This window comes from Acomys russatus, chromosome 19 (genome assembly GCF_903995435.1).
Source record: "Acomys russatus chromosome 19, mAcoRus1.1, whole genome shotgun sequence".
In the NCBI taxonomy this organism is placed as follows: Eukaryota; Metazoa; Chordata; class Mammalia; order Rodentia; family Muridae; genus Acomys; species Acomys russatus.
Window position 1 is genome coordinate 45276366 of NC_067155.1, and position 13493 is coordinate 45289858.

The 13493-nt window shown below is 46.6% G+C and overlaps 1 protein-coding gene across 4 annotated transcripts in view; it reads left to right on the plus strand.

The window, feature by feature from the left end:
- Auts2 (activator of transcription and developmental regulator AUTS2) overlaps positions 1-13493 on the plus strand; it is a 1105889-nt gene that overhangs the window by 1007783 nt on the left and 84613 nt on the right. For all 4 annotated transcript variants that reach the window (XM_051161360.1, XM_051161363.1, XM_051161362.1 and 1 more), the window contains exon 6: positions 6243-6294. In XM_051161360.1, coding sequence (XP_051017317.1) covers positions 6243-6294 — 52 coding nt within the window. The remainder of the gene's footprint in view (positions 1-6242; positions 6295-13493) is intronic.

The window sequence follows — 13493 nt, forward strand, 5'->3', positions numbered from 1 at the left end:
TTTTTTTCCTTTCTTCTCTAGCCACTTTTCCTGGGTCATAGTAGCATATTGAGAGAACTGGGCCTTCCCTCCTGCTTTCCACCACCGTACATGCTGCAGCCCAAGCTGCTCTTAACTGCACCGTTTGGTTTGTTTCCTTGGATTCTGGTCCAAGGAGAGACCTCACCAAACTGCAGGGGTGGAAGCAAAACTGCAAATGCGTTAGGCCTGGCATGCCTTACTTCCTTCAGAGGACCACTGATGGCAGGAGGGATTTAGAAAAGGAGGATGGCAAACCAACTAAGAAAGAAGCATGTTGCTGGTGGTGGAGAGATGGCTTAGCAGTTAAGGGTGCTTGCTGTTCTTGCCAAGGGCTGGGGTTTGGTTCCCAGCAACCAAGTCATGTCACTCACACACTGGAACAGGAACACACACACACACACGCACGCACACGCGCGCGCGCGCGCGCGCACACACACACACACACACACAATGGGGTGGGAGGAAGAGCAGGAGGAAAAGAGAATCCTACACATAATTAAACATGAAGAGAAAAGCTGTGTATTCTGGTAGAAGGTGAGTGGCTCAAATGGCTGAGGGATTCATTAATGATCGTCTATGCATCCATCCTTCTGTCTGTCCATCTGTCTGTCCGTCTCCTCTCCAGGACACTTAGCTGGGCTCCAGGGGACATCATGATGATAGGTGATAGAGTTACCACCCATAGAATGAAGCTTTGGCTTGACTTTAACTCTCTCTATATATATTTGCTGGACAAATGGGCACGTGTCAGCCACCACTTGGTGGGTATGAATGTGTACACAAGTCGGATAGTTTGAAGAATTGTGTGGAGGGAAGATGTCTATTTAGTCAGTTTGTGAAACCTACTGTGACGCGTGGATGGAGGTTAGATCAAGACCTTTTTGTTCTAGACTCTGATCCCCTCCCCCTCTGTATCAAACAATACTATGTGTATTTTGTATTATATACTTACTGTGTGCCCAAGATCAGTCCTTCTGGATGCCCATCCCTCCCCACCTGTTCTTAGCATGTGTAGCTGGCAGTTCAACCCCCAGGCTGCCGGCCTAGTAGCCTTTCCTTGGCTTAGTGCAAATCTTGGAAGCGGTAACTGCAAAGGGAACAGAGCATCGTGGTTCCTTCCCGTAGGAAAAGGCGCCATGGGGACCTGGGGCCCCGATCTGCTACTGGAGGCGGAATGTAGTGGGAGCCACAGCTGTCAGTGTGGCACCCAGGGACTGCGCCCCCGCGGGGCCGACCGGGCACCCGGGTGGAGAGGAGGAGCGGCGAGGGGCGGGGCACGTGGGGCGGGACGGAGGAGGGGCGGTGGCACCGGCTGGCGGCTCCGGCTGGGCGCGACAAGAAGTCCCGCTCCGAGAGCTTGCAAGCTCCGTAAGGCGCGCTCGGTACATTCCGGGGAGCGAAGTCCAGAGCACAAGAGCAAGGGCGGGAGAAAGAGGTATCCCCGAGTCGCCACCAGGGACCTCTTTCCCTGCCACCGATCCAGCCCCGGGTAGCCGGTGGCGCTGGCGGCGGGCCGCCGATGGAGTTCACTTGAGCCGGGAACAGGCGGGAGAGGCAGGCCGAAGTGGGGCTAGTTCCGCGCCTCGCAGCAGCTTCAACCGCAGCTTTCCGCACCGCAGGAGGGCTACACCCGCAGCAGATCGCGACTCCCGGAGCGTCTGGGTGCCACGCCGCGGCGGGCCCAGGACCAATCACATCAGCCTGCGGGGCTGCCGTACTGGAGGCACCCGCTGTCGGGGAGCCCGAGGCGGCCGCCGGGGAGCAGCTTTCGCCGCTGCCGCCGTACGCCCTCCTCCTCCCTCTCCCTCCTCCCTCCCTCCGCACATGGTCTCCTTTGTCCTGTCGCCGCCGCAGCCGCCTCGTTCTTAGCTCCGTGCGCCGCCGCGGCGGCTCCCGGGCTGCTACTCTTCAGCCCTGCCAGGTCTCCAGGGCGCACCAAGTTGAGCCCCCGGTTTGAGCCAGCCGGTCCCCCGCGCGCCCCGCAGGAGCCACCAGGAGAGCGCGCGGGCCAGGCCCCCTCCCCATCTTCCCGCCACCCGCCCTGGACTTGGCTGCGTTGGATGTGCGCGCGCGGCGCTGACTCCCGGCTGCCGTGGCGGAGCCGGGTGCTGTTGCTCTCGCTGCTGCTGTTGCGGCTCCGGTTCGGATTTGGTTCGCGTGCCTGGGCTTTGAGACTTTGGAGAGGAATTAGCAAAACACAGACTTGCGGACCTAGCTGGGCGGGCTGGAGTTGGGCGTTTTCTCCGCTGTGGGTTTTGGTTGCTCTCTCCCAGTGGTGTTTGGTGATACACCCGGAGGAAACCCGGCGGAGGACTCAAACCATGAACTTGGGGTTGACAAGACTGCTGAACCCCTGGCGACCAGGTAACACTGCCCACCACCCCTGGGAGGTGGGGTGGGGCTGCTCGACCGCGGTTGCGGGGGCGGAGGCAAGGGTCGAGGGGTCTTTTGTTGCGGCCGCAGCCGGGCCAGGGTGGTAACAGGGGCGGGCTGCTGGCGTCTGGCGGGCCGAGCCTCCCTCCCCCACCCCTCCCCCGCTCCTCTTTGTACTTTCCGGGCTCCTTTCGCTGCCTGGGCTCGGCCGGTGAGCCGCGAGCGCCCGCCCAGGAGGCCCTTGCTGACAGAAGTGATCTTAACCTCCTAGAGTGGACCCATGGCTCTCTGAGGATATCCACTAGACCCTTAGGCTGGGATGCCTTCGCCAGCTCGCATTAGGAAGGGCTCCCTTGCAGGGCGCTGCTAGCTGACGGGTCACTGTCCCTGAGCCGAGCTCCGGGTCCCCGCCCTCCGGCTTGCGCACACGCGGAGCCCGGGGGAAGCGAAAGGAGAGCTGGCTGGTGCAGGAACTCATTCGCGCTTAAGTTTCCAAGAGGGATTGTCTTTGCTGTACCCAAAGTCCCTCTTTCTGGGGGTGCGGCTTTGGAGAGCCACCTTAGTGGTCTGAGGTTTTTTGTTTTGTTTGTTTTTTTTTTTGGTGGGGATCCCGATGCAGCTCTAAATGTGTGAGACTCACCCGTGCACAGTACGGTTTTTTATTTCTTTATTTTTATTCGGTTTCTTCATTAGCCTATCTGCTTGACTTAACTTTTCTTTCCACGCCAGCTACGGCTTCTAGACCATCGAAAGTACTGATATAAAAGGCAAATAACACCCACCCTCCGGTAAAATGTCCCAAGGAGCTTGTTTCTTTGGGAATTTTAGATTCAGCCTCTGAGTGTATAAAACTCACCAAAGCCAGGCGAGGTGAGGAAACGAAATGGCAGCTGATATATTAAATTCTGTGTGGCTAAAGGTACAGGGTGCTGGAGAGAAGCGGGGAAGGCACCGATGCGTCTGCTGTTAAGACTTACCGCACCTGCATTCGTCATTGCTAATTTAAAAAGAAATATTAGGGGAACGATTCAAGTTATAGGGGGGAAATGCACTTTTTTTTTTTAAAGTATCAAGATGAAAACGTCCCCCACGATTAAGGAGACCAGCGATTTGTGCAAACGATAAAAAAAAAAAATGTGTGTGTATGAGGTCAGAGGACAGCTTGCAGGAGGAATCTGTTATCTCCTTCTTTTTGTGGGTGCGGGGGATCCAACTGGGGTCGTCATGCTTGGCAACACACCCATTTGCTAAGCCATCATGTACAAATGATTTTTTTTTTTTTAAGTGTTAAAGTGAAGGAAAGTTACTTGAGGAAAGTCGAAGGATCTACATGGAATTTGCACCCATCAAGACTTTGCCTGGGAGACTCTGGAAGAATCTAGGGCGGGGGGGGGGGGGGGGGGAGGGTCCACAAGGCCAGATGGAAGAAGGAGGGACCAGAAAGACTTTTTTTTTAAACCAAGTCACCGAGGCATGCGTTTTTGCCTTTCCAAAGGTGGCCTTTTTAAGACATGCCTTTACTCCAAGGCTCAAGAGACAATTGAACACTTTGTGACCGATAACAGTAAATTGAAGGGCTCAAAAGCTTCCATTAAAAGGCATTGCTCCGAGAGTCTGGAATGTCTGTCAGACATATTTCCTTGATAACTGTTGGTCATAGCATTATCAGGTCCTCAAGGTCACTTTTTTATCTACTTGAGAGTATACTCAGAGCCCCAGTGGTGCTCACAAAGGTGACAGAATCACAGGGACTGTCACCTACAGCCTAATCCAGTTTCTGGCCCCCATACCTAGTGCAAATGCAATCTAAATCAGTTGCTTCTCCCTAGCTATGCTTTTTCCATTTTGGAAAAGTAGTAAAAAAAAAAAAAAAAAAAAAAAAAAAAAGCGCCAAACAAACAAAACAAAAACCTCCAAAAACTTATTTCTTTAGGCCCATTGGGCTCACTGTAATTGAAAATCTCAAAATTTTTTAAAGTATTATTTTAGTTCTGTAGAATAATAGGAGAGACAGGGTGTTGCTTGAGTGTGTGTGTGTGTGTGTGTGTAGTTTTTGTTTTTGTTTTTTTTCTTTCAAAAATATTAACTCCATTTTATCTTTCAAGCTGGGACTTGTTAATGACCATTCAAAGAGCATTTCACACTATTTTAAGAACGATCAAAAAACTCTTTGAGTTGACATGTTTTAACTGAAAATTTTACAAGCATAGAAATCTCATTAATATTTGGGTATAGTAACACCCCAGGTGCAACCAAAATGTTGTGTGCTTTGTCAGATTCCTGAACCTCTGTGTACATATATCAGTAGGGCTTTGTAACTTAGTATTCTTGCACTCTTGCACTGTTTGATGCTGAACACCCTCCGTGGGACTTTCTTTTGTGACTCATTTTTTTGTGAAATGCTTCTATAATACAATATAATTTCATTTAGCATTACTTATGATATCAGGAAAGCTTTGTGCGTATTTTATTATTCTTACAAAAGTAGAGGGGGAAGGAAAATCTCTGCAGGATTTTTCACAAATGAAAGCAATTGAATACATATTTTGTGTGTTTTTGCCCTTGATCCTATTAACCCTTTGAACCACCCTATATAAAAGGAAGAGTGGAATTAAATGAGAACCAGCCATCATAAAAAATAGGTTAGATTTTGTTTTTTGTTTTTTCCTATCCCTGGCCTTGTGAACAGGAACATTTCCCTCAGTTATACACAGCAATATTTCATCTCCATCAATGTGGCATTCGAAGACTACATAGAGTATCTTCTTTGTCCTCCAGAGCAAGCCAAAGTTCCCTTGCCCCTATTCTCCATAGTTCTTTCTCCCACGTCTGTTGAATATTCTGTGTCTTGCTTTGACAAATGTGTGCATCTTCGTATAAAGCATTAAAGACAAGAGTCATCTCAGAAGGGTTACAGGCCAGACACAGCATGAGTGAGTGTAGGTTGGCCATTGACTTGTCGAAAACGTGTCTTCAAATCGGAGCACTGAGCTTTCTTAATTTCACCTTTTTTTTTTTTTCCTAAGTCCTAGAAGTCAGCAGTAAGTCTTCACCATGAAACCGTCTCTTTCATGAAACCGATCCACTGTTTATTTCCTGGAACATTAGTATATAATATAAAGTGACTTTATAGTCTTGCTGTTTAAACAGGCTTATTGACTTCCCTCATGTCTGTGTAATAATTAGCAGGCATGGTCTCTGAAAACCAGGACGCCGCAACGATGACATAGTGGCCAGGTTTTAAACAGGGTCAGCTCTTATCTGAAACATTGAGGTTTGCCTGGTTACCATGACAAACACTGAACATTGGGATCATCAATACATCTTTAAAAACAAATTAATTCCAGGCTGTGCTGGCTGACACTTTAGTAAGGAAAAGCTTAATGTCGAAGAAAAATACACAATTTTGATTTGTGGAAGAAAATTGAAAAACAGAAAATCTGGTGGAAAAAGAAAACAAAAAAACCCAAAAGACAAAAAAAAAAAAAAAAAAATTTTTTTTACAAAATAATGATCTGTCAACGGAATTGGAAAATCATTTTGTGAATGAGCTAAATTGCCTTGTGGACCATTTCATAGAAATATGTTTTGCACAGATAATATGTCTAATAAGGGCATATTTTGAAAATCAGATTTTCCCCCTTTCTTCCCCTAGCAAATAGCTGCAGTGCAGGCCTTTCTCCAACAGTCAACCAGCACCACCTGATGGAGGATTTGGGGAAATGACTGACTCTTCCATTTTTCCTAAAATGTAGTCGAATGATTTAAAATCATAGCAGCCTATGGTGCTGTGGGTGAAGGTCTTAATTGGCAGCCTTAACGCTTTACTCTCCCTTCTTGTTTTTCAGGCATCAGATGCTAGCTCTGAGAAACTGTTCAACACTGTTCTTGTAAACAAAGGTAAGACCCCTCTTTATTATTCTAAAGGAATGGCTTTTAAAAAAAAAAAATGCATCTCATTGTCATTGTCCAAGAGGAAAAGGAAAATGAGAATCCATGTAGTCTTTTTGTCTTCCCATTTTGCGCGTTGGCTCCACAGCAGCATCTGGGTGTTTTTGAGACGCGCGAAAGAAAAAAAAAAAAAAATTCATCTTGAAAGAATTTACTGATTCCTCGTTTAAATTGATCGGTGGTGTTGATTTCATGTCGGATGCTGTAATACAGAAGAATGTTTTTACAATGCCTTGATTGTTAGTTATCAACTTCCCGGCAGTCAGAGCGCTATAAATAGTGTGTGTGTACCTCAGCCGGCAATAACCAGTGAGGTATTTAGTATTCACGGCGTTATAGCCATAAACCAAGCCTTCTTCTGCTCTGGGCTCTCTCTGTAAAGTTAATAAATGAGCAAGAGGGGCAGAATTTAAATACGCACTTCTCCGTTTACTCCTTCCAAACCTCAGTCGATAGGATAAGAGAGGGTAATGATGCAGAGGTACATTGAGGGAAAGCTCATCCTAGACCACTGTTGGTAGGTTTTTTTCGGCAGTCTTCATTTGCAGGTGTGTCATTGAGTATAATTAAATTTAAGGAAGTCTCCAAGCACTGGCTTCAAAAGGTGTGTAATGTGAAAGATGCAGATTTCATCAACTCACCTTCGCCTTCCCACTGTAGAACCTGGCTTAGGGGCTTCTAGGATAATTGCTAAATAAAGATGTGCCGGCCTGTGGTAACCTGTGTTCCACTAAGAATATGTGGGAGTGCTGGACCAGCTTTGGTCCAGGAATTAGGTACTAACAGGGCGAAATGGGAACGCATTTCAGCGGTTTATTTCATCGTTAAGTTTATTTCATTGTTGAAATGTTTAATTTTTATTCTTTTTGCTTACTAGTTAGGAAGACACTTCCATGTACAGTTATTTTTATGCCCTCCAATTATTTTTGCAATTGAGTCTACCTTGGTTTTAAGTAGTACATTACATTTAAAGTTATCCCTGAGGTCTGTGTGCTTATAAGTTTGCTGGGACTCCCGGAATTGATGTCGTATTGAGTATGATCCTGTATTTTAATTGCATGGTGTGATTCCAGCTTCACATTTCATCATATTTTTTTTTTTAGTGGCCAGAGAAGTTTGTGTAAATTTGTAACCCATAATGCTAAAAGCCTAAATAAAAGCTGATGTAGGTGCGTGACACCGTATCTCCCTCAAGAATAGGAAAGCATGATTGCTCTCTGCTCCTGTTAATCGAGAGGAGAAGAGCCTTGAGCCTTGAAGATGTCCTTGATAAAAAGAAAGTTAGGAGGAGGGGAAACTGAGGCAGGGCGGTTTCCCCACCCAAAGCAGCAGTTTCCATGACTCTTTGACCTCCCCAACCCAGACAGACACACACACACACACACACACACACACACACTTCCAACCACCTGGGACTGTGTCTTTCTCGTGCTAAGGTGCTATGGCCCTTTCAAAGCTGGTTCAGGATTTGGCCCTAATTTGCAGCTTGAGGAGGAGAGCACAGATACGGTGGCTAAAGAGCCCCTTCTCTCTCTGCTTCCTGCCTCTTTCTCTTTTCCTCCCATCCCACCCCAGCCTTCGAGTTTCCAGGCCAACACTTCCCACATTCTTATTTTTGTTTACTTACTGTGAGTGATGTGTGGCATCTATTTGACTGTGAACAGTCATGCCCCGACCGGGTGCCTTTCTTCTCTGCTGCTTTTCTGAGAGTAGTGAGGGTGATTTTTCAGTTGCCTTGAAAGGATTAAGGTTTCTTTGTGTATACTAAAAATCAACACAGGCTTTTCTCCTAAGCTTTGCTTGGGAAACGTACACAAATAAGCATTTTAGTTGATGACGGATTATTCCTTCGCCCCTTATTTCCATGAAAATGGCCTTTCTTCCCTCCCCTGGAGTTTCCCCTTAATGCCTTATGCTAATTCCCATGGGTAACATGAATGACAAGCGCCTGAATCAGTGTGCAAGTACAGGTGTTGCTGAAGTAGACTGCCTGGTACTCACAGCCCCTCCTCCCTGGAGAAAGGAAGTGAAGGGCACTCTCAGACAGCAGCAGGATAGTTCTGTTAAGGGTCGTTAGTATTCCAACTACTTAAAAAAAAAAAAAAAAACTTAAATACCCCCTCCACCCCCCAAAAATGGTGTGGGGGGGTGGGCATATGGGGATGGCAGGGTGGTGACGATCATTGTGCAGCATTGATGTTAGTTACTCCTGGGAGACAGGTCCAGTGAGCCTCCACTAGGCACGTGTGATTTGGCGGCTGTCTTTACTCCTGGTAGTAGCAGCAGTACTTTCTGCACATATGGTTGACAGGTCCTTCAGCTGTCATCTTCTCTCACATCAGGTTTAAGTTACTCTGAAAAGCCCACTTGCTTGCCTAAAAGCCAGTCAGTTCTTTCTATCTATCTATCTCTCTATCTCTATCCGTGTGTGTGCATATATATGTGTGTATTGCATAATATATGCATAATATAGATACACGCAAACACACACACACACACACACACACACACACACACACACACACACACGGAGTTTTATAGCTTTGCAAGAAAGGACAGGTTTACGCCAGGTAATAGACACAGCTGAGAAACTCTTCAAGGTCTTCTCTTACCGAACAGTTTTAACAAGAGTGTCAGGGAGGTCCCACGTTGGCGCTGCTGAGAGCCAGATGTTCCGGGCGACGTTATCACCCCTTGTCCTTAGCAGGAGCCTGGCAGTCTTCTGGTATCTGAGTAGTAGGGTTAGCTGGGAAGGTTATGCCTCCAAGCCTGGTGGTCTGTTGGGTGTGCAGATTTGGTCCATAAAATTTCACTGTTGCAGGGCAGCGCTAAAGTCACAAGCCCACTAGGGCATGGGCTAGGGACTTGGAGGCTTTGATGTTGGTCTGCACAGCTTGGAGACTGGAGCCCCCAGGCTGCAACAGCAAGGGGCCATGGCTCAAGTCCATCACTCTGCTTGTGAGCTGGAGCAAGCCATTTTAGTCTCTGCAGGTCAGCAGAGTTTTCAATCCTAAGCAAACCTCGTTCTGGGCCAGCATCTCCAGTTGGGATGAAACAGTTAATTGGCAAGGGCCATGGCTTGGAGCAGACAGGGGTGTGATGACTATGTTCTCTGTAACTTACCAATTGATTTTTACTTAAATGTTCCCATGTTGTAGACTCAATCCAATTGAGTGGGGTAAGACCCACATAGGTGCTCCAAAATGTTGCTTCTTTTGATGCCTCTTTTATTTCCAGTTTTACAAGTTAATCGGGTGGCATGTGCTTGCTTATGTACACAGCATACCCAATGAGAGGGGGAGCCTTTCAAGAGAAAAAGCTAGGAGTTTGAGCCTGCAAATTAGGGGGATTATCACTGTAGACTTAAAAAAAAAAAAAGCAAAAAAAAAAAAAAAAAGCTCAACTTTAATCAAGGTCGTGGCTGCCTTATCTAATCTCGATGTGTTTAAATGTTTACAGGATGTTCATGTGAATTTTATGAATCCTTCTGTCTTTGTGATTCAGCCATCTGCCAAAGGAAAAAAAAATTGGCTTTCCCACTGAGACAGAAGCTGAGAGAGACTGATTTACTTATTGCCCCTGTGTTGTGATCTGAACAGCTATGGGAGCAACAGGCTCTGTAATTCCCCAGTTTTCAAAAAGGAGCTTCTAGGAGCTGGGAGTTGACTCAGGTAAAGTCCCCTTGCAAGGGTGAGGACTGAATTTGGATTCTTAGAACCTTCATTAACAGCCAGATATGGTTGCCAACTCCTGCATTCCCAGCAACGGGGAGGCAGAGACAGGAAGATCCTTGGGGGTCCTAGCCTAGCTACTGGGCAAGTGAGAGACCCTATCTCAAATAAACAAAATAAAAGCCTTGTGAGATGACTCTGTGGGTAAAGGCACTTTCCACTCAGGTGGATTTAATGCCCTGATCCCATGGAAAGGTGAAAGTGGAGAACCAATTCCATAAAGGGGTCCTCTGACCTCTACACATTTGTCATGGCACACCCACACGTGCTCAAAAGCACACACAATATCTACACACTAACAACAACAATAACGAGATGGATAGAGATTAAGAAAGATACCCACACATTACTAGATACCCACCCACTTCGGCATGACCGATATTTATTACCTTAAAACAATTTTTTTTTTAATTTTAAAGATTTACTTTTTACTTTTAATTATTTATCTGTGTAATGGTTTATGCACATGGGTGCAGTGCCCAAAGAGGTCAGAAGATGGCATCAGATCGCCTGTAGCTGGAGTTCCTTACAGGTGACTTTGAACTACTTGAGGTGGGTTCTGGGAATCAAAATCAGGCCCTCGAAAGAGTGGTATGCACTCCTTTATGGCTGAGCCATCTCCCCATTCCTTAATATTCATTCTTGCTTCCTGTAGATCTTCTTTGGCAGTGTGGTAGACAAGTTCAAACATGTCCACCCCGCCAAGGTAAATAATCTTTTCTAAAACCCTTAGTTCATGCAGAGCAGAGCTACCTGAGGAGAGAATGAAGCCCCACAGGCAAGGAAGGAGAACTGGCAATCGTGTCTGCTTCTGACCAGCTTCTGTGTGGGTCTTGTCAGCTGGGAGAGAAGAGCTGCCACCCCTTCCCAGGATTCCTCCTGAAAACCAAGGCAGGCTGTAGGGAGAAGATGCAAGAAGTTTGTTTGACCTGGTGACTTTCTTGCCTCTCTTTCCAGCTTTGTCCCTGCTTCATTAACTTCTCCCGGGGGTGACTACGTGAATAAATGTCTGTCTACACTACGTAGGGCACCAGCCATTGACCAGAGTAATGAATGATTTCACCAAAGTCCCACTTGTTGAGCTGCTCAGTGTATTGGCCTTACTTACAAAGCACAGACGAAGGCAGTGTATGTGACCCCCAAAGCAGCTGCATCACCACAAAAGTCCCATCATGGCTGGCGACTTTGTAGAAGCTGCGCCATAGAGTCCCCCCTTTGGTTAATTTTCTACTACCTATATACTCTAGAATCTTCCATGATGCCTTGCAACTGAGGGGAGGGAATGAGGGAGTGATAGCTAACCTCTTGGATAAGGTCCTTTGACCCTTCTATCCTCCTGCTCAGGGTATTGACAGCTCGTTTACAATTGCCATAAGACCTAGCTACCACTGTGTATTGTTCTGCTCAGTAAGTTGCCATGACTACCAGGCCAAGGTAATCTCTACTCCAAAGTGGATGTGGGATGATCTTGTTAGGGCTGGAGAGTCCCCACCGACCCAAGATACAACAGTCCCACAATGTAGACTTAGATCCTGCCACAGATTATTCCCTGAGCTAGTATATTGTGAGGTTGATGGTGGGGAATGATCTAGGGAGGATGGAAGAAGCCTTCAAATCCTGTGGTGAACACAGCTTGTCTTCAGGAAAGTGAAGGAACAGGGAGGCATCACCTACCAGCTCTTCATCCCCAACACCAATCATTGGGAATTCTCATGGACACTGTGTCCCCCCCAGTGAGGTACCAGGCAGAATGCTTGGTACCTGAGCTTGAACCAGTGTGGTCACCTGAGCTTCTGGTGACCTCAGCAAGGCCTTACTCTCTGATCACAGGGATACACTGAGCTTTGGGGTGTATGTTGGTGGAAACAGGATTTCCAGTGGGACACAGGCAAAGTAGGGCCCTGCAGTGCTTTAATTGAGAAGTCCCCCCGACCTCCCCTCACCCCCGTTTTAATACTTGATCCCCAGTTAATGGCACTCTTTAGGGAGGCATAGGTGGTGTGGCCTTGTTTCAAGAAATATATTACTGTGGGCCTTTGAGATTAAAAGCCTAGCACCACTTCTAGTTCCGGGCTGTCTTGTTTCAAGCTTGTAGCAAAGGACGTGATCCCCTCAGCGTCTTGCTTTCTTGCAGTCATGCCTCTCCACCCAAGATGACTCTCATCCTTCTAGAACTCTAAACCCAAACAAACTCTTCTACAAAATGGCCTTGGTCATGGTGTTTTATCATCGTAGCAACAGAAAAGTCACTAATACAGGTTTGTTGAGTGTTTTGAGAAGTATGCCTTTTATCAACATCGCACAGACAGCCTGGCTACTGCACTGTCTGAGATCTGAGGCGATGAGATGAGCAGGTAGCTACCAGCTGGGGCAGGGGTGTATGGCTTAGTGGGAGCCCTGCTTTCTATGCATGGCTCTACATAAACCAGATGTGGACGGCTCACACCTATAATCTGAGCACTCCAGAGGTGGCAGAGGCAGAAGGACCAGAAGTCTAAGATCACCGTGTCCCCCCCCAACCCCCCCGCAGTGTAATGAGTTATATATATATATATATATATATATATATATATATATATATATATATATATATATATATATATATATATATATAGATCAAAGCCAGCCAGAGGCCCTCTCTTAAAAACAGAAAGACAAAGGAATTGCAAGCAACTTTATATCTAGTAAGTTGCTTACTTACAACAACGGTAACTGTATTTGTTAGCTTTGAAGGAATAGGATTCCTTGATTTTAATACAAAGAAGGCAACATTGAATACCAAAAAAATGGCAGCATTGTCTCTTGAGAGAAGCCCCTCCCCTAAAGTAGTTCCCCACCTAAAAATAATGCAGTTGACTGTGGTATAGTTTAAGGAGGGGGAATTTGGTTTAGACTTAATATTCCTTTACCATGAACGGAAGGAGCCCATTTTACAGTCCCTCGTGGTGTCTTGGGCTTAGAGTAAGGAAAACTGTTATGTCAAGCCCAGACCTGAAATGTGTCACAGGAAACTGAGCCAATTTTATTTTTATCGACTCTTAAATCCCAGATAAGGAGAAGGTAGAATAGTATTCATTTTTTATTTTTTTCTCCCTCCTGGAGTACATGTACATAAGTGTGTGTGTGTGTGTGTGTGTGTGTGTGTGTGTGTGTGTGTGTGTGCGCGCGCGCGCGTGCATGTGCCCCCCCCACCCCTGTACACATTCCAGCTTTCTTGGGGATTTTGAGAGATAGCAATGTCTTCCCGTGGAGAATTAAATAGTATTGAAGGGGAATTGCTGCTTGATGTGAGACAAAGGAGTTAGAAGTAGTTCCTTCTTCTCCCACCCCATACCACAAATAGCATGCAATCAGGCCCCCTTTGTCATGGAAATTGGCCTTCCTATGGAAATCTGACTCTCACATACAGAAGCTGTT